The sequence below is a fragment of the Cornus florida genome, unplaced genomic scaffold, assembly GCF_030987335.1.
Source record: "Cornus florida cultivar Cherokee Brave unplaced genomic scaffold, ASM3098733v1 CherokeeBrave_3.0.0_Hap2_Chr01, whole genome shotgun sequence".
In the NCBI taxonomy this organism is placed as follows: Eukaryota; Viridiplantae; Streptophyta; class Magnoliopsida; order Cornales; family Cornaceae; genus Cornus; species Cornus florida.
In genome coordinates, this window is record NW_026775571.1 from 46,007,217 (window position 1) to 46,035,208 (window position 27,992).

Here is a 27,992-nt window from a genome sequence, read left to right on the forward strand (position 1 = left end):
TTTGATATACGCAATGAAAATGACTCTCATTTCATAAAGGTCTCTTTAAAAATCTAACTGGAGATCGCTTTCTGAAACCCTAAAAAGCGATATCTAGGAATAGAAAATGCAAAACCACGAACGCAAGTAAAAATGGGCTGTCTACACAAATTATAGCATGGAGTATTTGTTGAGAAGGAATGTTCCGACAAACTAAAAGGAAAACCATATAAAACAATTAAAGGACTGGAAGCAATCCCAGATGCTTCAGAAGCTGTAGACATTATGTACTTGATCACGCATGGTAGCCGAAGCTGGTCATGAGGATCTGTTTTCCATGAATTTCTCAACAAGGTTACTGAATCATTTTCTATGTTTTCTGCCGAGTATATTTAAACTCAGAATCCCTCTCGCATGAAGTTCTTGGAATGCAGAGTCACTATCTTTCTTGACAACCTTGTGAACCTCCCTAACCACCATTCCTGACGAGTGACAAGGCAGAGTTCAAGATTAATTACATAGTCCAAACTATAAAATTAAAAAAAATAATAATAACAAAAACACATACAATTAGAAACTGAGGGCAATCTAAATATACTGCATCTAATGTGTAATAGACAGTAACAATATGACAAATCAGAACTTAAAAGAGTTGGGATAAAAGATTAACCCAAACTACCGTAAATATCCAACACACATATATAACTAAAAATATCTTATGTAAAGAATTTTGGTTGTGAGCTCTTGCACTCAAACATGATCTCTCCATTGTCCTATGTTTTCCGCTGGTGCATCCAGCGGATAGCAGCCAATCTTCAATTTTAGTGATGATGTGGCACAATGCCATAAGCTAGGTCACCATCAAAAAATAGAGAACAGTGGATCGGATCAGTCTCCCTTGGACAGATGAATACACTAATGTTTTGTTCGGTTGGAAGGAAAGAAAAGGAGGAAAGAAAATAAGAAGGAAGAAACTTCCTTTGTTCGGTAGAGATAATACAAGGAAAAAAAGGATAATAGGAGGAATGTGTCATCCCTCCTCCTTTACAAATTTTCATCCGTCCAAAAATGGACGAAAGAGAGGAAAGAAGAAAAGTAAACTATTATAGAAGTTTTAAATTAAATACCATCCTAAATTACACAAGTTTTAAATTACAGTATTATCCTCTATAAATTACAATATTATATATATTACTGGATATAATGGTAAAAACAATTTAAAATTTTATCTTTCTCTCCCTCCTAAAGAACATAATAAATTGTGAGCTTATTCTCTTCTCTTCTATCCAACTGAAAAAAAAAATGGGAAGACACAATCTCTTACTTAGGTATGTCTCATCCATCCCTTCTTCTCTCCCTTCCATCCAATTTTTTTCTTACCTACCGAACGGAGCATAAAGCCATGGAAAAGGCTACAGCTTTCAGAAACATATCGAACGAAGACAAACTTATTTTGATTATAGAATAGAAGAGACAACAATAATGCTTTCTGTAATTATGAATCGGGAAGATAACTTAGGTTAATCAAAACGCTTAACACTAAGAGGATGTCGACAATTTGGGGTGGGACTAACCTGAGCAACCTGATTCCCTCCTGAAAATTTTACAAGAGTGGGCAAGGAGGGCATGGGATGGGACTGAGTTTAAACTTAAACCTCGAATTTATTTTGGGCGGGATTTGGGTAAAAGTTTTACTAACCCGAGGAACCAGAAGAACTTGAAATCTAAGAATAGTTTATAACATTTATATTTTTAAGGTTGCACATATTTAAATAAAATAAAGTTAAAATTAGAATATTTTTTTAAGTAAAAATGTATTAGAAAGCGTTCAAAAGGGAAACGCATCCCAAGAACTACACAAAGGCCGTAAGGGACCCTAAGGACCCAAGGAACCCAAAAAATCAACAATCACCTCTAAAGACGTACAATATCTACTCGAAACCCAACAAAAGAAAGAGCTAATAATAAAAGATTTTAGAACACCAATCGAAGATTCCTTTTCTTCATGATGCTCTGGTAACGGAGACTTTTTTTATTATCAAATGAAAGGGTGGTTCCACTCCCTCCACAAACACCACCAAAGACATTAGGGTGCCACCCTCCAAAAATTATGGGCGTGAGATCCCACAGAAGACCATCTCCAAGCATCCATCAAGCCTCTCGTGGATCTGGGCATAATCCACTGAACTCCAAAAAGGCCAAACAGAAGGCTCCAGCAATTATGAGCCACTAGACAATACAAAAGAAGATGATCAACTCACTCTCCATTACACTTGTGCACATGTAGCACCAATTAACAGTTTTCTCCTCCTCAGATTATTAAGCGGTCAAAATCTTGCCCCAAACCATTGTCCAAGCAAAGAAGGCCACCTTGAACGGAGCCTTAGATCGCTACACTGCTTTAACTCACATCGAACCTTCCCTAAGAAGAAGGCACTTAAACAAGGGAATCTGGACCTCCGCCGACAACCTCCAGTCTATATAAGAGCTCAAAAAATTCTAGAGACATCATCCAACTCCCAATCCTCCAGTCTCGAAAATCGGACATCCCAAGTCAACCTCCCGCTATCATGCCAATAGTAGTTGTTAGCATATATGATACCACGATTTATGGTTTGACTTACCATAATAGCATAGATTTGACTATGTATATGTTAACATATATGATAGCCACTATTTATGGAATGGAATGCTTACCATAATAGCAGAGATTTGACTATGCTATAAAATATGCTTTAGAATAAGTTCTGATTTGATTTAGTTTCCTTTCTTGTAGTATGAGCATGTGCTCATTTTATCTATAAATGCTAGAGCTGTGAATGAGTAATTCATATCATTCAAGCCTTTACGCAATTCTCTCATTTCTCTTCTTTTTATATTTCTACTTTGTATCAACGCCAACACCTTTCCACACCTTTCAGCAGCCTTGCTACTTGTGCGACAGCTACCTTAGGTTGTTTGTGACATCGTGTGACGTTGCCTACACATGTTTTTCTGTTTTGTTATTTTGTGATCGAAAACAGGTATTTTTAAGTTTTACAATTTCTTTTCTACTCTTCTAGGGTTGAGTAAATTGGGATAGTTGGTTTCCAACACCTAGAAGGGCTTGGGACAAAAAAAAAATTAGTCTACAAAGACGTTCCGAATATTAAGGAGGAGGCTATCCGGCTATATGTAAGCGGGCAGCATTCCTTAAAAAAGGTATGTATATGGATTTTTCGGGAATGGTCTGAGGAGATACTGTTATTGTTTATGGTCTGAGGAGACCTTTTGATTTATTAACAAAATTTGTGGTATTTTTGGAGTTTTTTTATTGTCGTGTGACAGATTATGGCAAATTCAGGGTCCTCGACTGTTAATTCTCTTGGCTCAAATTTTGTGGGTGGTGGTGCCATTTTTCCCACCAACTCATCAGAAAATTCAGGACTTCAAATTACCACAGTGAAGTTGGATGGTTCCAACTATTTGATTTGGGATCAGTCTGCCAAGATGTTCATTGGTGGTAAAGGCAAGATTGGCTATATTACTGGTTCTGAGAAAGAGCCAGCTGAGCCAAAGAAGGCATATTCACAGTGGTTTGCACATAACGCTATGGTTAAGTCTTGGCTAGTCAATTCGACGCAACCAAACATAGCTGTTGGCTATATGTTTATGAAGACTGCTAAGCAGATTTGGGATTCAATTCAACGCACTTATTCTCAGAGGCAGAATAATGCACGAATTTTCCACTTGGAGCGAGATATCACCAGGATTTCTCAGGGTGACTTGACAGTTTCAGGTTACATCGCCAAGCTTCGTGCTATTTGGGAGGAGGTCATATTATGATTCCTTCCACTCTTGGAAGGATCCAAATGATGCAGTTTTATATGCAGGAATTGTGGAGAAGAATCGAGTGTTTCAGTTTCTTGTTGGGTTGAACGACGTGTTTGAGTATGCTCGTGTTCATTTATTGGGCTTATCTTCATTCCTTACTCTTGAGGATGCATACTCCTATGTGTTGTCAGATGAGAGCCGCCGGACTCATCCATTAGGTGTTGCTTCTGTTGATCGTTCTGTTATGGCAGTTTGGATTCCCAACCTTACAGGAACTTCACCATCCCAGTCAGTTCAGAGCACTACCACCAGTCCTCCTTTGGGACCAAACATAGCTGTTGGCTATATGTTTATGAAGACTGCTAAGCAGATTTGGGATTCAATTCAACGCACTTATTCTCAGAGGCAGAATAATGCACGAATTTTCCACTTGGGGCGAGATATCACCAGGATTTCTCAGGGTGACTTGACAGTTTCAGGTTACATCGCCAAGCTTCGTGCTAATTGGGAGGAGATGTCATATTATGATTCCTTTCACTCTTGGAAGGATCTAGATGATGCGGTTTTATATGCAGGAATTGTGGAGAAGAATCGAGTGTTTCAGTTTCTTGTCAGGTTGAACGACGAGTTTGAATATGCTCGTGTTCATTTATTGGGCTTATCTTCATTCCTTACTCTTGAGGATGCATACTCCTATGTGTTGTCAGATGAGAGCCGCCGGACTCATCCATTAGGTGTTGCTTCTGTTGATCGTTCTGTTATGGCAGTTTGGATTCCCAACCTTTCAGGAACTTCACCATCACAGTCAGTTCAGAGCACTACCACCGGTCCTCCTTTGGGACGGCAACGCGGACGATGTGACCATTGCGGAAAAATTGGTCACATCAAATCTCGTTATTATGCTCTAAATGGATGCCCACTGCAACAGAAACAACAGCCTCGATCCTCTGCACATTCTGTTACACAACCAATCTCATTGTCAACTCCTAACAACCCTGCCTCTACATCTTCTGCCACAGTTACCTTAACTCAAGCTGATTTGGACAAGTTCAAGCAATTCTTCAACCAAATGAAGGCATCATCTCAGCCAACCTCCACTTATGCCCACTAAGGTACTATTGTGTCTGCACATAGCGTATCTACATCTTCGACGCCATGGATCATTGAATCTGGTGCTTCAGACAATATGACTAGTATGTCCTCACTCTTCCAATCTTATAGTATCTGCTCTGGCCAACGCAAGGTCCGCCTTGCAGATGGCTCTCCATCTTCTATTGCTGGGAAGGGTCACATATCATTTATTCTTTCATTAACTTTGTCAAATACAATTCATGTTTCAAAGTTGACTACAAATCTTATTTTTGTTAGTAGCGTTACCAAACAATTAAATTGTAGTGTAACTTTCTTTCCCTCTCATTGTATTTTTCAGGATCTGGTGTCGAAACGGACGATTGGCAGTGGGCGTGAAGTGGATGGTTTATACCTGTTGGATGCTCCTTTGTCACCTCAAGCACATTCAGCTTCATTTTCTAATATTATTTCATCTAATAAAGCCCAACTTATGCGTTGGCACGTGCGTTTAGGACATATTTCTTTCGGTTATTTGAAACATTTATTTCCTTCCTTATTTTGTAACGTGGGAGTGTCAGATTTATCCTGTTATACATGTCATATGGCTAAACATGTTCGTTCCAATTATCCTGCTAGCACTAATAAATCTGCTTTAACACCTTTTGATCTTGTTTATTCAGATGTGTGGGTTCCTTGCCCAGTTACTTCTAGTCTTGGATTTCGATATTTCGTGTTGTTCATTGATGATCATAGTCGTGTTACTTGGGTTTATCTTATGAAAACCAAAAATGAGGTATACACCATTTAAAAAAATTTTATGACAATGGTTCAAACTCAATATGGTCGTACCATTAAAAAATTCAGCTCTGACTGGAGTACAGAGTACACTTATGGGGAGGTACAACGGTTATGTACAGAATTTGGGATTGAGCATCAGATGGCTAATGTTAAAACTCCTCGATAGAATGGTCGTTCTGAGAGAAAAAATCGCCACATCCTTGACTTAGCCAGAGCAATCTGCATTGGCATGAATGTTCCCCAGTCATTTTGGGGAGATGCAGTTCTTACTGCTGTTTATATCTTTAATAGGACTCCTCCTAGTGTTACAGATGCACTAGCACAACCTCAATGGCGTGATGCTATAACAGAAGAACTACAAGCACTTAAGAAAAATCAGACTTGGGACATGGTTCCGAGTCCTGTTGGACGAAAGGCTGTGGGTTGTCGTTGGATGTTTACAGTTAAGCATAATCCAGATGGATTAGTTGCTCGTTACAAGGCCCGATTGGTCGCCAAGGGTTATGCTCAGACTTATGGCATAGATTATCAGGAGACTTTTGCCCCTGTTGCCAAGATGAATACCATCCGTGCATTATTTTCCGTTGCTGCAATTCGATCTTGGCCTCTATTTCAGTTATATGTCAAAAACGCCTTTCTCAATGGTGATTTGCAGGAGGAGGTGTACATGGTTCCTCCTCCAGGCTTTCGTTCTCCTGCTCGTTCTGGTATGGTTTGTCGTCTTCATCGTTCTTTATATGGCCTCAAGTAGTCTCCTCGAGCTTGGTCTGATCGCTTTGGCATTGTTATGCTCAAGTTTGGTTTCCATCAAAGTGCAGCTGATCATACCTTGTTTTTACGTCATTCAAACGGTAAGACAATTGCTCTCATTGTGTATGTCGATGATATTGTTCTTAACGGCGATGATACTACAGGAACTGATGAGGTTAAGAGCTATCTTGGCCGTCAGTTTGAGATTAAGGATCTTGGTCCCCTACGGTACTTCTTGGGCATTGAGGTGGCTTGCTCCAAGACTGGCATTTTCATCTCTCAACGTTAGTATGTTCTTGACTAGTTTTCTGCTTCTGGTCAGCTTGGCGCTCGTCCTGCTGATACTTTGATTGAGCAGAATCATCGGTTAACTGATTCTGAGGGGGAGTTGTTGTCAGATGTTGGTCAGTATCAACGACTTGTGGGGAAGCTCATCTATTTATCCATGACTCGACCTGACATTGCTTATGCCGTGAGTGTCGTGAGTCAATTCATGCACTCTCCACGTGCCCCTCACCTTGATGCAGCTATTTGGATCCTTCGCTACTTAAAAAGGTGTCTAGGCTGTGGTATTTTGTTTGCCAATCATGGTCACTTACGTGTTGAGGCTTGGACAGATGCTGATTATGCAGGATCAATTTCAGATAGGAGGTCAACTTCGGGTTATTGTACCACTATTGGTGGTAACTTGGTTACTTGGCGCAATAAGAAGCAGGATGTTGTCTCTCGATCTAGTGCAGAAGTAAAGTATAGGGCTATGGCTCTTGGGGTAGGTGAGTTGCTATGGCTGAAAACCTTGATGACAGACTTGTGCCTTCCAGTGTTGCTTCCATTCTCACTCTATTACGACAACAAGTCTGTCATTAGCATAGCAGCAAATCCCGTTCAGCATGACAGGACTAAGCATATAGAGGTGGACCGTCACTTCATTCGAGAGAGGATCATCTCTGGTCAAATTTGCACTCCATTTGTCACAAGCTCTCAGCAGCTTGCAGACATTCTTAGAAAGGGCGTCAGCAAGATTGTGTTTGAGAATGCATTGTCCAAGTTGGGCATTTCAGATATCCACGCACCAACTTGAGGGAGAATGCTAGCATATATGATACCACGATTTATGGTATGACTTACCATAATAGCAGAGATTTAACTATGCATATGTTAGCATATATGATAGCCACTATTTATGGAATGACTTACCATAATAGCAGATATTTGACTATGCTATAGAATATGCCATAGAATATGCCTTAGAATAAATTGTGATTTGATTTAGTTTTCTTTCTTGTAATATGAGCATGTGCTCATTTTATCTATAAATACTAAAGCTATGAATGAGTAATTCATATCATTCAAGCCTTTACGCAATTCTCTCCTTTCACTTCTTTTTATATTTCTACTGTAGTCAACAACCAAGGCATGCCTATCAACAACAATCCTAAAAAGCCTGGGAAAGTAACAAGCTAAAGGGTAGTCTCCACACCAAAGGTCCTCTCAAAAACGAATGCCTCCACCACCCTAAGCTTCGAATCTGATATGTTTGGAGAATTCATTCCATCCCTTTCAAATGAATTTCCAAACGCCAACACTTCCTGGAGTCCTAACCGCAAGAGAGCACCAACCCCCTCTCCTCCCCAAAACGGCACAAGATAACCCTCCTCCAAAGCCTCTAGTGCTCAATGCCAAATCCTTAAAACCCGTGTGGTGTGGCGCGGGCTAAGATGTGATGGGTTTCTCGGGGGCTAAGGTATTAGAACCTTGGGTTTGGCATGGGCTAACCCCTTCGCCTGTCCAATCCGCCCAAGTCCCACCCCTATCGGCAATATGATGAAAAGATTACATCAAAAACTTCAAAAGCAATAAACCGAAAAACAGTAGAAACAAATTAGAACTTGTAGATTTCTGCAGTTTTTTTTGTAGCTCCTATGTGGGGAAAGGAGGGAGGGGGGAACTAGTTTCAGATTCAGAAGGATAAAGTCACAAGAAATTGTAACCATGGCCAAGGATGTGGATTAAATCATAATTTTTTTTGACTAACTTGATCACTGGACTCTCTGGAGCAGTTTATCCACCATAATTTTTTGCTGCACCCCACTCAAGGACTCGGAATTCATGATCGCATTGGATACAAGGATAGGTGTAGATGGAGATGCAGCATTTACCTACAAAGACAATAAAAAGATATATACATTAAGAAAGCAGTAGAATCAGTAAGAATTCACTTTTTAGAATTAAGAGAAGTCGAACTATAGTACTAAAAGCAAGTTAGCAAGAGTAATCACATCTAGACAGCTTGTGGCTCAGCCCCAGAAAGGGATTTTAAAGCCTTAAAGAAGTAATGAGGACATGGTGATTCCATTGAAACATCCAAAATGAAGAACCGCTTTAACCTACAAATAAGCACCCAAAAATTCATACCCAAACACGGCCATTTAAACCAACTGCAATCTCAAAGGAGAGCTTTTTGCCTAGAGCCTCAAGAGCTGGACATGCTGGGGAGCTCAACAGCCTAGAAATTGAAAATAAAAGCTCGTTAAAACTGAAAGGAATTTTCAAACTTCAACTCACTCTATACAGTATATTTGCTATCCAACAGAGGACAGATATGTACTGTGGAAATTCTAACACTTCTATAGATTAAAAAAGAGGGGAAAAGAATCAGACATCCGTGAAAGGCCAGTTGATGATTCAAACATATATCCATCTTTAAGGGGGCCAAACTCTGCTGCTTTCCCATTGGCTGTGAAACAATAGGAATGTTTATTTATAAATTACAGGTCAAGTGAAAGTCTACCTTCAGATACAACAACAATTTTCAAATGAGGAAATAGGCAAGTGGCTTCGTATGCAAGGTAGATGCAATGGAACCACAAGTCCAAATAAACTAACCATCAGTGCATGAAAGCTCCGGATTCATGCCAGTGTTTGCCTTGACAACCCGAAGATAAAGTAAAGTACCTACCTGCAAGATGAAGCTTAAGCCAACAGAAGCTTTGAAATTCAAAAGAACAAATTAATGAATGACGAAAATTATTAACAATAGAAGCAACAACATATGTACTAAATCAACACAAGATATTAAGAATTCACAATAAGATGTCGCAGATACAGATTAAACTATTACCCATAAGAAGTGCTCTGCCAGAAATGAGTGTTTCAATCATATTATATACCAAAATAGAAAATAAATGTTAAAGAAGAGATTGATGAGAAGATGTAGTTTAGTCATATTGGTTTTAATGCCGTTTCATTGAACTCATAGGAGAGCATAGTCACCTCGACACAGCAAAAGTGGCCCATAAAAATTTAAGCCATCCACCTTCAACACAGAAATGAGGGCAGGCCTTGGCAGAACAGTAAGATTTCTCCATTGTCCATTGTGACCTAGAGGTCATGGGTTCAAAAAGGGAGACACACTCCCCACATATGGAGGTAAGGTTGTGTACATCCGACCCTCCCAAGACCCGCAATGAAGGGAGCCTCTTGCATTTGGCTAGGTCTTTTCTACCTCCAACATAGAAATGTAAAATACATTGCTCGTCAACAAGCAAGTGCCAAGCACAGGATGTGTATTAACAAGATAGGATACACCAAACAAGCATAAGCAAATTTTACACTCGGCTTAATAAAAAATATCAAAGTCCTGGGAACTTCTTTGAATAAGGAAGGATGTGTAATAACAAGATAGGATACACCAAACAAGCATAAGCAAATTTTACACTCGACTTAATAAAAAATATCTAAGTGCTGGGAACTTCTTTGAATAAGGAAGGATGTGAAACAACTGCATTATTTACACCCGCTAATGATAGATGCATACTGCTTCTTTGGATATGATAGTAGATAAGCATATAATCTCTAGATAATTGTGACATTCTACCATTATAAGGTAATTGGAATGAGTACAATCTAAATCCCTTAACGAGGATCCATTGGAGGGCAAGTCGGGTGCCAGCAGCCGCGGTAATTCCACCTCCGATAGCGTATATTTAAGTTGTTGCAGTTAAAAAGCTCGTAGTTGGACCTTGGGTTGGGCCAACTGGTCCGCCTTCCGGTGTGCATTGGTCATCTCGTCCCTTCTGTCAGCGATGCTACAATCCAATGTTTTCAATTTGAAGGACATTTTTTGTTGAACAAAGGGAGAATGATTGTACTGTTTCCAGACCATGGCCAAGAAGAATCCCTGTTTTCAATAGATTTGCGCTTTCAAGCGATTTGTTTCTAGATGTTTGCTTTAGGATTTAGCATTAAACAATCATTATGCTATTTATCATTTTAAATGAAGTAGGTTTTACAATCCAATCATGGATAACAACAAACACAAAATTGGGATGAGACGATCATTAAAAATGCATCTTAGGTGCTATGACACAAGTTAAAATTGCAAATTACTCAGCATATCTGGAGTAGCAGTCAACAAAATTAAAAATAGCATAAAGACTATATAACAGACATATCGTGTCAAAAGTTTACAAAAATCATACAACAAAAACAAGATTGGGATGGGACGACCGTTAAGAAAGCATCTTCAGGTACTATAACACAAGTTAATATAGTGAAGTACTCAGCTTCTCAGGAGTCGCAGTCAACAAAACTTAAAATAGCATAATGGCATAATTCAAACGATAGTAAACATATATTAAAATTGTAGTGGTTGAACCTCAAATTTAGGAATGTTTCTCCTAGTTCCTCCTTCAAATGCAAGTACAGGAAGAAATGCCAATGCAGGTCCTTTTATATCCACAAGGAAGTTCTGCAATGAAAGAAACAAGAAATTTTTCGAAGTTGACACAAGCATCTCTAGTTTTTAGGTAGTAAAATATAAAATTCACATCTAACAGTAACATAAATTGACATACTATAAAGTAGAAGCTGGGACAAGATCATGGCAACCACCCCCCCACCCCACCCCCAAGAAGTAGAAGAAGAAAAAGAAGGGGTTTGAGTTTTGGGTTGGGGCCCGGGGGTGTGAAAGTCCCATCATTATACAATTTCTCTTCAAAAGTACAAATAACTACCAAATGCAGACAAACAGAGATAATAAAAGGCCACTATCGACTGTTGCTTAGAGCATGGCTTGGGTCTGATACTTTGTACAACACTCAAGGTGCATTGGATGTTTGTCGATATAAATTTGGATAGGCATGCAGAATGAAGATGTAATGTAGGCGATCTCCAATATTCTTTGCAGACTTGAGAATTGAAGCATGCAGTTTTATTATTATTATATCTCACATGACACCTCCTCCCCCTGCAGTTTTTTATTTTCTTCAGAGAAAGCACATCTGTACATTACAGATCTCATGTTCACAAATGTACACGTAGGGAAGCGTCCACTCTCCCAAACGTAAGGTTAAAACAATACTGCATTCGGTAATATGATTTTTCACAATACCTTTACAAGGGGAAAAATGGAAAAGGAAGTCCTCAAATGCATACATAAGCCTTGAGATGCTCAGTGTTAATCTCACAATTAATTTCTCTTGATACTAATCAAAATAAACAAAAAATAAAAAAATTTCCTCTTAATACCATAGCTGCTTCTCTTTCTAATTACTAGACTTGTTACAAGCACTAAATCCAAATTCATTTTGAAGACGGCTTCTTTACTCAGCTTCGAAGCCCTGACAACAAGTTGTATCAGAAACTTCGGAGGGTTCTGCACTTTGGTAGGGTACTTGGAAGGAGAAAACATAGATGAAAGCTGCAGCTTGTATGCAACCTTAAAAGGTTGTTGCCCTATCAATCAACTAGGGGTGCTAGGAGGGGTAGGTTAGATATAGACCTATCCCCTGATTTTGCACAAAGTGGTTATACCGAGACTTATATCTGCATTTTCACCTTAACATTTTTTTAAAATAAATGACCTACCCCTTTACTTTAGTTTTGGTGTTTTCATTTTGCAAATTAACACTTTGCAATAGAATTAAATACAATTTTTTTTACCAAAATGGCAAAGAATCCTATTAATCAAATAGAATACTGAGTAAGATTAAGTAAACCTAATTACAATGGTATTCAAGGTCTTTCTTCACAAGGAACAGTCATGTAATTTCTATTTTCTATCTAAGGAGAGTTCAAATTTTTATCATGCTTACTTCAACCTCTTAATATTGTCACCTCGGATACTTAACATTGTCACCTTCTCTGAGACTCTTCCCTCAATAAAATGAAAGGATGTTTTGGGTATTTTTGTAAGTTGATAACTCATATCTGCATTTTCACCTTAACATTTTTTTAAAATAAATGACCTACCCCTTTACTTTAGTTTTGGTGTTTTCATTTTGCAAATTAACACTTTGCAATAGAATTAAATACAATTTTTTTTACCAAAATGGCAAAGAATCCTATTAATCAAATAGAATACTGAGTAAGATTAAGTAAACCTAATTACAATGGTATTCAAGGTCTTTCTTCACGAGGAACAGTCATGTAATTTCTATTTTCTATCTAAGGAGAGTTCAAATTTTTATCATGCTTACTTCAACCTCTTAATATTGTCACCTCGGATACTTAACATTGTCACCTTCTCTGAGACTCTTCCCTCAATAAAATGAAAGGATGTTTTGGGTATTTTTGTAAGTTGATAACTCAAAAATAATTTGGAGGTTGAGATTAAGTTTGCAAGGAAAAAGATCAGAAATGAGATGTTGAGCTTTTTGCTTGTTGAGTAATGTCAAAATTCATACCCACGTTATTGCAATACAGAACGAAACAGCAGATCAATGTAATAAATGCTACTTTAGTATATTATATGAAACAGCAGTATCAAATTGTGCATTACAGAAATGCACTAGCCAGAAACATATCACGAATTTATAATAATAAAGAACCTAAACAAATAGTTATTAGTTAAAAGTGGAACTAAAGCTAAAAACAGAAGAAGGTTTTACCAAAAACTGATACTGAAGAAGTAATAACACTAAACCAACTATATTACAGTATTGCAGTACACGGAAGCACTTACATCTGCTTTGGTGTCTACCACGATTCCAAGAACAGTATCCCCAACACAAGGCAAGTACTGAAAAAGAACATTCAAGCAAATTACAATATTAATCCATAAAAAAGAAAGCATATAATTAGAATTAATTAATGCCACAAATGAGAGAATAGATAACAGCCTTATTCATTATTTTTACTGAATAAAATGAATTAAAACAAAATTATTGTAAAACCGTACTGCAGTATATAAAAAAGCCCAAAATGCACTCAATCTTGCATGCAGACCTATAAAATCATGAAAAAATTAACAATAAACAGCTAAAGGAACCAATGACGATTGATGAGCAATACATAAAATACATGAAGTAAGAGAACCAAAAGAAAAAGGCTTAAAACAACTAAAACGATAAAATGTAAACCTACAAATATATATATATATATATAGGGCTAAGCAAAACAAATTAAAATTAGTAGAACAACATAACTGTGAACTTAGCAATATACATATTTATTTATCATATTAGAGTTGGATGTGTCTTCATGCAGAACAAAGAGAAGGAAATGTTATCACTGAAGCTTTACCATAGGGGGCAGCAAGTAAATCCAGTAAAAAGATTTTTTAGACAGGTAAATCCATATAAAGAAAAGATAACTGGGAATATATATATATATATATACATATATATATATATATACATATGCTAAAAATATATGATAGTCCTTCCATTGGGTATGCCTTCGAAGAGAGTAGCGGCATGGGACCCAGTTACTAAGGCCATCTCTAATGGTAAAAGCTATTTTCGCATGCCAAATCTATATTTTGACAGGTGCTACAGTGTCAAAATGTTACATTATAGCAATTCTGCTCTAATGGTGCATTTCATGCAAAATGCTATTTTTTTATACAACTACCATTTTTTTTCAACTACCATTCCCACAATTCATATTTGCATCAGTAATATTAATATTAGGCATATTCCAAGTCAAGTTGTAGACATTAAAAGGAAACTAAAATTAAACATAATTAAAAAGAAGCAAATATCTAAAATATCTGGTCAAAAAAGGACCAAAAAAACAAATTTTTTATAATTTTTTTACCACTATTTGTGAATTAATTTTTTTTTTCTTTTTCGGAAATTTATATATATATTTTATATATATATATATATATTTATATTATATATATTTGATTATATTATTATTAAATATATATATATTTTTAGGGCGAATCATTTCAGCCTCCCCAATCGCCTCCATCTCTATTCTCGTTCTCAACTCTCAGAACTTGCCCTCTCTCTCTCTCTCTCTCTCTCTGCAAGTGCTAATCAAGGTCTGTAAGGGACGAGAAAATACAAAAATCAAACAACAGAAGCAGGAGGTGGTGTTCATTGCCTTTAAGCGCCGATCGCCGTCGATAATGGCCGGTCGTTACAGATGGATGAGAGAGAGAGAGACGGTCGTTGCAGATAGATGAGAGCGAGAGAGAGTGAGACGGCAGGTAACAAAATAAGGCAAATTGCTATTGCTATTTGTTTTGTTAGATTTTGCACAAAAAATGGCAAAGGCAAATTTTGGCAGGCCATATAGCAACCCATTGGAGAGCCCAATTTTAACCCACCTGTTATATTTTGAATTGGCAACCCCATTGGAGATGCTCTAAGAGGTTTAAGAGGCTTGCAGGATGGAAGATACAATAGGTGTCAAAAGGAGGCTGCTTACTTCAATGAAGAGTACGTTATCGAATATGCCTACTTATTTTCTATCCTTGTTCCAGATTCCATCTTCGGTGAGGCAGAGGATTGAGAAGTCCCAACAAAAATTCCTTTATGCTCCGTTTGGTTGGAGGGATGGAAAAATGGATGAAAGGGAGAGGGGAAGGAATGGATGAGGCATCCTTAGGGAAGGGAAGGTGCCTCCTTTACTTTTTGTTTGGTTGGATGTAATGGATAGTAGAAATGATGGATGGAGTAACTTTTTTTTTTTTTTTTTTTTTTTTTTTTTTTTTTTTTTTTTTCAGTTGGAAGGAAAAAAGAGTTTTTATATTCTTTTTACCAATATACGCTCATTATATAAAATTATAAAAATTACATATTCATTTCAATTTTTTCGGAAGGTTAAAAATGGAAATTACATATTTGTGGTAATTATCCATTCTTTCTCTCTCATCTTGCCCACAATTTTGGGCGGATAGAAAAATACAAGGCAAGGAGGGACGAAGCATCTGTCCTTGTTTCCTCCCTCTTTTCCTTTCCCTCCAACCAAACACGAAAAACTCCTTTTATCCGCCCTCTCATCCATCTCTCCTCAATCCTTCCCTCTAACCAAACATAGCATTAGGGAGGGGATGGGGGAGGAGTTCAAGTACCATCTCGTGAATTGGGATTAGGTGTGTAGGCCAATTTAGATGGGAGTTTGGGGGTTTAGAGGCTCACTGCTTTCAATAAAGACCTGTTGGGAAAGTGTCTATGGAAATTTAGGATGGAGAGGAGCAAGTTTTAGAGGTGGGTTATTTGCATGAAGTTTGGACTTTGGAGAAGATACGGGTGGTTGGTGTTCTTTAGAGGTGAGGGGTCCGAAAAGGGTTGGGCTTTGGAAATTCATCCGTAAGGGTTGGGATGAGTTTTCGAAGCACATTCGATTCAGGGTGAGGAGGGGCAGGAATATCCATTTTTGGGAGGACCATTGGTGCGGGGACCAACCTCTAGCTTGCACCTATCTGAGACTTCTCAGGATTGCGATGGACAGGAAGGCCTTGGTTGTTGACCGCTACCGTCTTCATAGCATCCTCCTTTTGACACATATTGTATCTTCCATCCTGCAAGCCTCCTCTTAAACCTCCTAGTAACTGAGTATCAGACTTCAAATTCCGCAGAGCATACATTTGTGGAACCATAAGGGGCCATTGCTTGGTGCGGTGGTTAAAATAGTGGCTTACAATCTGGAGAAAGGAGGTTCAACTCCAAGGACAACCAGTTTCTGCAAATAATACCAAAGTTTAAGTCTACCAGTCTAACCCTTCTAGCATCCTCAGTTAACAAGGACTACAGTGGGTAATTGACTATTTTTAGAACCATAAGTTTAAGTACCTATCAGTCACATCCATAGATAGATTGCTAAAAGGATATCTATTAACAAGCTTCAAATCATTTTTTAGGATATAGAATATTTGATGAAAGGGAAGAAAAAAGAATATAATGCAAAATATTGGGGAAGAGAACATATAAAACAATCACTGAGAAATAAGAGCAAAGGCTCTGAGTTTGGTAGAATATAAAGAAACAAAGATTCAACTTCGAAAAAATTGAAGAAGACAACCCGATAAGAAGCATTGGCAGGATATGAAGAAACAAAAATCCGACCTTGAAAATATTGCAGAAGACAACCCATGGGAAGCAAACTTGAACAATGAGTCAAAAAATCTCTTGACAGCAACCCGCCAATCAGATAAGATACTTGCATCCATATTCACAAATCTTCCACCCTCAAATAAGACTTGAAAGAGCACAGCTAAGCTATGCCTCCAAGAATCTTGACCGTCCATTTTTTCCAATGAGATAATTGCAGAAAACTTATCTCCACCAAAAGGCGTCTAAAATTGAACGCTATAGAAAATGAAAACCACCAAGAAGGGCCATGCATTCCACATATACAAATCTTATAATTCAATTCAATTTCACCAATTTTTTACACAAATCACCAGATGAATCCTATGTTCTAAGGAATCTTAATTAACGCTTGCAACAGGAACTCCATTCAGAAACAATTCCAGGATGGAGCTCAACATACAAAAGAGAAAAAAAAAAAAAAAAATTCCAGGATATCAATTTACTATATGAATCAAATAAGACAATGTCCACAGTCAGTCACGATTTAGCATCTCCCCAATACCACCCATCCACTCATCCTTATATTACCTAAGTTTAACCAAATAATTGCAAGAAACTAAAACAGGGTCAAAATATCCTTTAATTTTGAATGAAATATATATTAATTAGATACCAATGTGACAGAAGATCCTATAAGCCACTGAATAATATGTTCTGTTGATATATGGAAAAGGCACACTTCGGCAAAACTACAGGACATCAAACAAGGATATGGACACACGTCGAAGTGTGCATGTTTTTATGTATCTGACATGACTTCTCAGAAGATAGTTATTTATAACTCAACTACTTGGAGTGCATAGATACATTTTTGTCGCTTTAGTTGATCTAGGGAATTTCTCAAGCTATATAATTACAGTAACTAGAGGCCCAATCAAAGTCCTATTTGTCTGTCTGAATTACTTATCAATTTCTTTTTGATAATAGACGCGAATTTCTCCCTGTATTTTAACCAATTGCTCCTGTAATTTGTTTAACTTTTCTTATGAAGCCGTGTTCTTTCCTGAATTTCAATTTAAATTAAACAAGTTGAAGGCCAAATTTTCTACAATTCAATTTGATGATCCAATCTTACTATAAATTCATTAAATATCTGCAAATATTTGGCAACTCAGAGAACCACAATCTGAAGCACTGTTTATATTTAATTACAAAGATGCACATCTTTCCCAACTGCAATGACCCACATTCAAACTGGATTCTTATTAAACCCTCAATAATGGTGCAGTTTGAAGGCTGATCCACCACTACATCCCATGTTGGAGTTTCCAAGAAATACTTCAGAGGTGAATCATCATGAGCCACATGATGCCGTTGGAGATATTCCAAAGAAGTCAAGTGATGGAACGTGCAGCACACTGACAACAACAATGCTGCCAAATGGTGGATCAACTGCATCTTTCTTTAACATGGCTGATCTTGAAGGAAAGAGTACGATGGCTAGCAAGGACAATAAGAACCTGCTTGATGATGAAACGTACAACACTGATCATCTGGAAGAGTATGAAGAAAATGTCTCCTCCATCTCCGTTGTAAAGCAAATCCTTGAAGACCCTAAAGTTGATGGCGAAGATGGGCAACTCACATCTAATTTTCAGATGCAATTTCATTGTGGAAACCAATCTTAGAAGCCTATTATTGATGGCGGTGGCAGCCCAAATGTTGTCTCCACAGCCATGGTTAAGCGCTCAAACTTTCAACAGCCCAAATCCTTGAAGACCCTGAAGTTGAAGACGAAGATGGACGGCTAAACTCTAATTTTCAGATGCAAGAACATTATGGAAACCAAGCTCAGAAGCCTATTATTGATGGCAGTGGCAGCCCAAATGTTGTCTCCACAGCCATGTTTAAGCGTCTCAAATTTTCCATCAAACCATATCCACAACCATTCAAAGCGGTTTGGATAGATAGTACTTCTATTCCGAATCTGCCAAAAGATACGGCTATTGAAGTAGATACTTGGTGTATATTAGTGGGCACTGCAAAGAAATGGGAGCATGCTTGTGCCAAGAAGCAACAGAAGCTGGTTCAAACATCCACCAACTTGGTAGATGAGGTCAGGAAAAACCAACTGCCAGAAGAAACTAATCCTGTAAGTGATAAGCTAGAGGGGTCTCGCGCATCAAACGAGCATTTTAGCGAGTTAAGTTTTCCTACTATTTCATTAGTTGGTCCTAATGCAGCAATTATGCATTATAAACTAGAGGAGAAAACATGTTTAGGACTTGATCCTAACAGCATTTGTCTATTCGATTCAGGAGCACAGTAACTAGATGGAACCAACTGGGTTGCTCTTTATGTTCTTGGTCGAATACATTCGTGGAAGGATAGCCTTGATTTTCGATATGGTACTGGCCATGGAGTTGGTATCAGAGGTGATGGGTCAGATACTGATTTTGTTCTGGGGTTGCCTAGAACTAGTCGAGGACATAATGCTATAATTATTGTTCTGGACCATTTTTCGAAAAAGGCGCATTTCCTTCTATATTTTAAGACCTCCAATGTTGTCCACAATGCCAAACCTTTTTTTCAAGTTGTCGTCCAACTTCATGGGTTGCACAACACCATTGTTTCTGATCGAGCTCTGAAGTTTATGCGTTGTTTTTGGTGCAATTTATGGAAATTGTTGAATATAAGGCTGAAATTTTCTTGCTCTTTTCACACTTATGAGCAATTTCATCCCTTTAACTCGTCGGAGCCGAGTTTTTCCAAGCCGGAGAGAATTGATAGAGAACAGTGGCAGCAGCTTTTTAAAATGTATAAAAGGCGTGGGAAAGAGGATTCTAGAGCTTAAACCTTAATTTGGCACATGCTAGACGATGGGGGGTCCACTTGGAGTCTTGCATAATTAGGGGGTTTGGTCAAAATGCATTATTTTGGTAATTGCATTAATTATGGTGAAATTGCATTGTTTTGGCAAATTGCATCAATTAAGTTATTTGCTACTTTATTAAGCTAGAGTCAACTTTTGATTACCTCCATAGTAGGGTAATCCAAGGGTCAGATACTATGTAATTCTGATTACTCAATGAATGAATAAAAATATCCTTTGAGGTTTCTTTGTGAGTGATACACAAATTCTGAGGGAGTGAGGCCTTCTCTAGGTGTGATACCTAGGCCCCCTGTTGGAGTGATTCCAATACCTTTTTTCTTGTTTTCAATCCTTTCTTTCTACCAATCTGTTTATTTGAATTTCCACCCACTTCTCCTTTGTTTTTCTACATTTCTAATATCGAACCTCCAAATTTCAGCCCTAGTTCTTTGGACTTTCAGCCTCTGAACTCTTTAGTTCTTAACTATTTAAGGCTTCTCCCTTGTTCTACATCAAGCACCTTCAATTCAAATAACACTTCTCTTTATTAGTGCAATCTTTATTTGCATCAAACTAGGCTTTTTCTCATATTGTTCTTGAATGATACTCTATAAGTTTTTAATTGAGACAGATTTCTTATTACAACCCTTTTTTTTTTTCTTTTTCTTTTTTTGCATAAATTATCATCCATCTCATTGTAACTTCAATGCTGCATGAATGCTTAAAACTGAAACGCTTGACATGTCAAATTCCTTAGCAACTATAAGCAGGTCTCATGCTTTTTCATCCCAATAATGCAATTGCAGCATATTTTACAAGAAGAACAGCCTCAAAACTATAAAATATCAAGATCAAATAAATGACATGATATACAATGGCCTATCAGCTTCAGGAAACATGTTCAATTCAATGATATGACTGAACATGCTTCCAAATAACTAACTTATACATGTAAAAGCACGCTTCATAGTGACTGGTTTATATATAAAAAAGCATGCTTCATTTTCCTTTTCCTTTAGTCATTACAATAGTGTTCAGCAACACCCACATTTGAGGAATAGCAATTAAATTCCGCATGTCTTAATTTTCCAAAGTTGAGATTAAAACTATATAAAGCATAACTCTAAGGTAAAACTAAGAATTCTTAGAATGTACTTGACATGAGGCAGACAACATTCAGATTATATAATTCCAATAGCAGCATGGGAACAAATAAATAAAGCATAGCATCCTTTTCACGGCTTGATAAAAATTAGCAATGTACTCACCCTTTTCTGGGAGCTTTCAATCCAATATTTGTTTGGCTTTGAATACCTCAACTTCCCAGCCTTCATGACAGAAATTGAATCACAGTCCTGAAAGATTCAGGTACACAAGAAGAATGTTAGTGATCATCTTGTTAAGGCAAAGGAAAAGAGAAGATTTAGCAAGGGAATGAAAAATGTAACAGAGTCGCGATAGACAACGGTTATAAACTAATAAAAAAATATACATCTCGTGTTCAAATTGCTCTGGCCATGAAAATCACCATCTTAGATCGCAGCTTGAATAAAGGACTTAATGAATTAAGTATTAACTTAAGTGAATTTATTATCAAGTTAAATATTAAGTTAAGAACCATCAGTTTGTGAAAACCAAAGCTGCCAATCTGTTGCTAGAGAGATTATATGAAGCCATTAAAGAGTCGAGCAAGAGAAGACAGCACAATAATTAGGTATCTAATAATGCAGTAAAATAAATACTTGAACAATCATGTTCCAACAAGAATGCCTTCTAGGAAATGTAGTACATGCAGAAACAAAACTCGTAAATCTGATATGTGGAGCCCTAATGCTCCATTTGGCTTCTAAGAAAGAAAACCGAAGAGTGTTCATGTGTTTGTTGCACAACACAAGGCTAATTTAAATTTGAGCAATTGCGGGCCTTCCAAGCTTATGCACTTCAACCCTTCTCCCCAACCGATCTTTTATATATTTGTTTTCTCCTCCAACCAACTTGACTCTATTGTTAACATAGTCTCATTCCAAATGTCAGATTCTTTTATTTTAGGGCTAATTTCACTGACACCCCCTCAAGTTTGGCCAAATGTCACATTGAAATATCTTTCGAAAATAACTATCACTCATATTACAAACATTTGGTCCGTTTTTCACTTACAGTCCAAAAGTTACTTTTCAAGTGTGTCAGATACCTTTTTGTATGTAAAATGACATTACTACCCTTCTAACTATTTCTTGACTTTAAAAAGTGTTAAAATGACTTGAATACCCTTTCACCTTTATTATATAAATTTATAATTATTCTTTATATATATATATATATATATATATATATATATATATATATATATATCATGTACACCCACCTCCAATTTAAAATTATTCTTTATATATATATAATTCTCATTATGTACACCAACCAAATTATAATTATTTTTTAAAATTATTCTTTATATATACAATATATATACAAATCAAAGAGCATTTTCTTCGTCAACTTAATTGAAATCCGCCACAAATGGGCATTTCCCTGCATTCATTTAAATGACAAGAGGACCCCCTTCAAAGGGGATTTACCCTGGCTGCCCTAAAAGTCGTTGGATCAGCACGATCAAGCCTGAAGTTCTTGCTCCAGGACCGATAGCTTCCCATCTGATTGTGAGTTTTCTCTTGGTGATTCTACTTTTAGGTGCTGCGGTTAAGGGACATAAGGTGAGGTTAACAATTTCCTTTAGAAAAGTCAGCCTATTTGTTAAGACTATATAAAGGAAGCTAGGCAAATGCATAGACAAAGAAATGAATTACATCGAAGTACAAGGCCATTAGTGAGCGCGCTACCTGCTCTAATAGGATGCCATGTCTCTGACCGCCCCTTAACTTCATTGATTAGGGTTTGTAGTGAGAGAAAGGGGGAGTGTGAAATTTGCAGTGAGGGTAAGGGCATTTTAGTCCTTTCAATTTTTTGATATTTTACAATAAAAGTTGTTGGCCTAAGCTGCCTTAAGGAATGTTTGCCTATTTAATGTCAAAAAGTATTGTTTCAGTTGCTTCAAGTATGAACTCTATCTGCATTGTGTTTTGAAATAAGTTCCAGGGGTGGTATTGTCATTTACTACTTTGTAATACATTTTATTCACTGGTCTGTAATAGTGCATTACAAAGTATCAGCTTGTTTTGGCCGAAATCACTGTGACAGTGGAGGTCAAGTACCTCAAACTTAGCTACAGGTGCTCACAAGGGTACTATGGTCTTTTCTCAGTTGTATTCCATGGATATACGTTTGCTTTGATAGCTGCATTGCACTGAACAGCCTTGGTTGAGCCTACATTGTGAATTATATAGTCTCAGGACTATTTATTGGCTGAGAAGAGTATAAATTGTTACAAGGGTATTTTGGTCCTTTCCATTTGTGTTCAAGAGTGTGACACATCCCAGTGGTCCTAGAGAGATAGTATATGCAGGAATATTGCATTTCTTGGAGGCTAAGTCTGGATAAAATTGCAATTGCAGCCTATAACCTGTAACTTCTTGTAGTTGGTGAGAATAGAGACAAAATAGCTAGGGTGGCAGGCCTAAATTGGTTCATTGCCTTGAAAATATCTAAATTATTCTCTCTCAATGATTGGTAGAAGGTGGCAGGTGTATGCTCTAGCTATGAAAGGGTTTGTGTGTGCTGAATGGTAGTATATATATGCTGTGATAAGGTTCATTAGGGTTTCAGCCTTGAGAATACACAAATATTGAGCTGCAGCTGAGAACCCTCGAGCACCCTATGAAAACCAAGTTTTTCTCTGCTATTTGATGATGATCCATGCAAGAAAAACTCATTGAATCAACCCTTGTGTGTGTACAAAGTGCTGAGATGATGCTGCTGTCAAGTTTGCTAGTGCAAGGGCTGGATTGAGTAGTGATTTTGAGTTCCAAGCTGCTATGGTCATTTCCAAGGGCTGTCACAAGTATAACTAAGTTATTTACACTTGCTCAGTACACTGTTTTGCACTGAAACATGCTGAAAGTGATTTTGATCTCTAATACTTGTGCTTAAGGTTGTTTTCTTGTTTATTGCTGTGATTTGAGTACAATATGATTAAGACTTGCTGTTTAATGACTTATTTGAGTGCTAGCAAGTATATTTTGATGAATCGAGGCTGTTAAAGTTGGCTGTGGAATTTTGTTGTGGTATACTTTGAACTTGAGTGTTGAAAACCCTATCTGTGTACTATGCTGAGCTGAACTTAGTCCTATGAATCAACTTCGTAATATACTCATGCAATGTTTGATTGTTTAAAGCTATGAACATGAGTACTACAGTGAAAGAAGACTGTGTAAGGTGCTGGTGAATTGATCTCGAGAAGAAATTTCCATTTTACCCCTCAAACCCTAATTGCAGCAGATTGTGGTTTTGAGGTAGTAACTTGGAGTTCTGTGTTGTCTAGCCTATTTCAATTGTAGGAAAGACTTGTTTATACTGATTTACATCTGTAATGGTGTGTGTGGTGAGCTATGAGAGCTTATTGGGTCCAAGCAAGGTTGCTTAGGACAGGGGGAGTGTTTGTGTGCACTGTGGTGAACTAGTGTGTGTATTGGTTGTGAAAATTAGTGTCTCTTCTTGTACTTAGGTGTGTGCAGAGAGTGAGACAGCTGAGTGTGTAACAAGATACATACAGCTATTAGTGGACTTCATATTGGCTGAGGCCAAGAACCAAGGTTTTCCCTAGTTAAGAGGGTTTCCTTGTAAACCTTGTTCATACTGATTTTTGAATGCTTATTTAATTGTAAAGAGGAATTAAAATCAAGCAAAGTTTTGAACCAATTCTTGTGTTTTCTGGATCTTCTTCACCTTTAGCTCTGATACCAATTTGTTGGGGCAGCGGAAGCGCGCGAAACACAAAGATTCAAAGAAGGCCAACAAAGCAATCATACACAAACACAAGATATACATGGTTCAGCCAAAACCAGCCTACATCCATTGATGAGAAGAGATTTCACTATGATTCGTAGAGATATTACAACAATAGAGTATTAACACCAACACTCCACGAGCCTATTTCCTCGCTATCAGCGTCACTGGTGTTTTTCCTACTCTACCAAGCCGCATACTACCTCTACCTATCAACTCCCTCGTGAGGCTACATCTCTCTCAATCTCATAAGTCTCAACCCACAATATATGTACCTATTTATAGAGTCACAAACATAATTTCTTGTTGGACAATGATTACAATACCATAGAGGCCAAGACTTGCCAAATAAGAAATTACCTAATATAATACAACTCTAAAATAGAATCCTAATTAGAATAGGAATTTGAGACACAATTTCCAACAATAAGCTTTCTTCCACATCAAGAAAAAAGAAAAATAATTAAACTAAACTTTATATAAGGATTTCTTCAAAGATATTTATAGAAATTTAACCAAAATAATTGACCCTCCTTATATTATGTAATTTGGCTTCTTCAATAGAGTACATAGATTAAATGAATTAAATAAAATTGACTAGAGAAAATTAAAGAAATTAAATAGAAAAAAAAAAAAAAAAAAAAAAAAAAAAAAAAAATTCAAATCTCTAACCAATTTAACTTTACTAGTATAAAAACGTAAAAAGGCACTTTATAGAATCTAGGGTTAATTACAATGAAACCCCTGTGATTTGCCGTATTGAGAGCCAGATGAAACTTGGCCTCTTTTTGGACAATGACGCCCCCTGTCAGCTTTTTGCCTAAACAAAGGTTGTGAAATGTCTAAATTGCCCCTTATGATTTAATTAATTTTTAATACAAAATATCAAGCATAATAAATTACTTAAATGCCCATATCATTAAAACCCTTGGATAGATGAATCCGATTCCACTCTCTTTTTTTGATCTTCCAGATAATGGATTATTTTTCCTATGGGAGGCCTAATAAGCCGTTGAGGGCGAGGAGCATGTGGGGTTGCTGATGTATTATTATTCATAATTTTATCTTGAATTCCATTTCCTTCTCTCTTCCACTAAATCCTTCTAATCCACTGAATTAGCACACCTCTGCAAATACAAGGGTCTTCAGATTCTTATACGTATGTATTCCCAACCACATGCAGTGGAGCACCATCATAAACCCACTTCTGTGAATTCATATTGGTATTGTTATAAAAATCGGAGAGAAAAATTCAAGCTACAAACACTAGATATTCACATCTTTTGCATCACACAATTAATATTATTTTCTTACAAAAATAATTATATAAATAATCCAAATAAATCTCAGAAAAACCCAAATTATTCCATGCTTTCCATCTCCCCACTGATCATGGAGACCCATTTTGTCTCAATATAATAAAAACCTAAAACACAGACAACAATGGCCGCCCCTCTCTTCCCCCTCTACACCCACCATCGCCACCCCAACCACCATCCCTCCCCTTTCCCTTCTTCCTCTCTCCGTTCTCTCTCTCCTCTGCATCCTCCGTCGCAGTCGCAGCCACCGCCACCATCACTCTCCTCTCTCTTCTTCCTCTATCTCTCGTCTCCACCTCATCTCCTCACCCCCACTGCCGCCATCGCCATCTGGCTCTCGTCGACGAAGTGGTGGATGTACTGGCTGAATGGAGAGGTTTATTGTTTCGCTTCTTATCAGTTATTAATTCTATTACACATAAAACAATTACCAATCCAATAGTTGTATTAGCCGAATCTATCCACAACATTATCTGGGTAAGACACCTATATGTTTGACAACAATGAAATTGATTGTTGTGCTTTAACATGGACAAATTCATTGGAGAACAAAATACATAAACGTATGTATTTGTATATATATATATATACACACACACCCATTTACAAAGAAAAAAATTCCAAATACACACTGATACACACACAATTAAGTTAATTCACACTGATACACACACATTATATATACACACCCATTTATTATTTTTTATTGCAAGAACTATGTATTTGTATATATTTTTGGCAACATTGGTGATTTTCTGGAGATTGATTCATATTTCAAATGGTAATCAAATTAGATTGTTGATTAGTGAAAGTGTGTGTATATGTGTATGTATTTGTGTCTGTGTATCTATACTATATGTATATATGTATCTATAAATTGTCAAGGTCAAAAGGGTAATTTTATGATTCAAATAAGTCAATTCAAAAGTCAAAGGGTATCAGGGTCAATTTACATTGTGTCAAACCAGTCAGGGGGTGTCATTGTTAACTTTAGCATTCTTAGAGGGTGTCATTGTTCAAAAAGGGGTCAAGTTTCATCTGGCTGTTAATAGGGCAAACCACTGGGATTGTCACTGTAATTAACCCTAGAATCTACTTTAACTATTATTACAAAAACTATATCAAATTCCATCTACACTTTTATTTAATTAGAAGATTGAAAGAACTCAACAACAATGATACCCCTTGAAGAGGAAATGAAAATAGTAATGTAAGAAAATAACACACTAACAGAGTTCATTGCTTCTGGCACTTTTTTGGCTGCTTAAAGTTTAAGAGAAAGAAGCGGGTAAAACATTTTGTCCCCCCTGGTATTGGTTTATAGATTTTACATTGATATTGGCACACCCAAAATTTGGCTTTATTGGGAATAATATGTGGAATTTCTTTAAGGATATAATCAAAGGAAGTGACAAAATTTTTACAAAATAATAAAAATAAAACAAACACCACATAAAAAATTCGTGGTTCAGCATTAAGCCTACATCGTCAAGAAACCAACAAGAGATTGATTTACAGCAAACTTGGATATTAAAAAATGAGAAAACCTTTCACTTAGGGAAAAAGTTTCCCTATAACTCTCAGTCAAAATCCACCAACATCTCACACAATTGGCTCAAGAAATCCCTAATCCATTGCTACAATGCAAACCATTGCTTTTCCACAACGTACCTTCTTCATACCCATGGCCATGATTGCATACCAGACCAACACATGATACCACCGCCCATCACCAATATAATACAAGTGAAATTAAACACCGATCCAAAAAACAGAAGCAGAATTAAAACCCTAAAACAAACCTGACGGAGACCGCCTCCCAGCTTAATGGTTTGATTGGCCATACTTGAAAGATCAAGAACCACATCCCCTGGAACCTAAAACACTTATATTGATCAGTTATGTGTATATATGTTTCTACTTGTGTGTATATATGTATATGTATATGCATATGTACCTATGTGTGTGTGTGTATATATATACTGTACGTATAAAAGGACTAGAGAGCATGCAGAACTCACAACAAGTTGATCAACAAAACTTGCAGGCGATTCCAACGGCTTAGCTTCCATCCTTTTTACTCAAAAGAGAGAACACCCACGAAATTGACAAATTGTTTGATGTAGAGATAGACTACCAAAGGGCATGTTTGCCTCGTGTTTTTGCTACTACATGTTTTATGCTTAGGCCGGACCGGGCCGCAGCATGTTTGGTAAAGTTGGG

The 27,992-nt window shown here is 37.2% G+C and overlaps 1 protein-coding gene across 1 annotated transcript; it reads right to left on the bottom strand.

Annotated features, from left to right (window-relative positions):
- LOC132295769 (uncharacterized) lies at positions 1-27,971 on the bottom strand. Its single transcript, XM_059794059.1, has 10 exons — positions 27,791-27,971; positions 27,572-27,646; positions 20,820-20,906; positions 13,376-13,432; positions 11,069-11,161; positions 9,298-9,370; positions 9,073-9,148; positions 8,827-8,917; positions 8,447-8,570; positions 1-461 (listed from the first exon to the last, which is right to left on the bottom strand). The coding sequence occupies exons 1-9, from the start codon at positions 27,839-27,841 to the stop codon at positions 8,451-8,453; spliced, it is 723 nt and encodes a 240-aa protein (XP_059650042.1). The 5' UTR covers positions 27,842-27,971; the 3' UTR covers positions 1-461; positions 8,447-8,450.
- Between the last annotated feature and the right edge of the window lie 21 nt (positions 27,972-27,992).

What these genes read in the sequence shown, in the direction of transcription:
- LOC132295769 (XM_059794059.1), bottom strand. Translation starts at nt 27,841, where the DNA reads ATGGAAGCTAAGCCGTTGGAATCGCCTGCAAGTTTTGTTGATCAACTT. An exon ending in TGGTAGACACCAAAGCAGAT is followed by an intron (nt 11,162 to 13,375) that starts GTAAGTGCTTCC and finishes CTTTCATTGCAG; the next exon opens with AACTTCCTTGTGGATATAAA. An exon ending in GAAACATTCCTAAATTTGAG is followed by an intron (nt 9,371 to 11,068) that starts GTTCAACCACTA and finishes TTCATCTTGCAG; the next exon opens with GTAGGTACTTTACTTTATCT.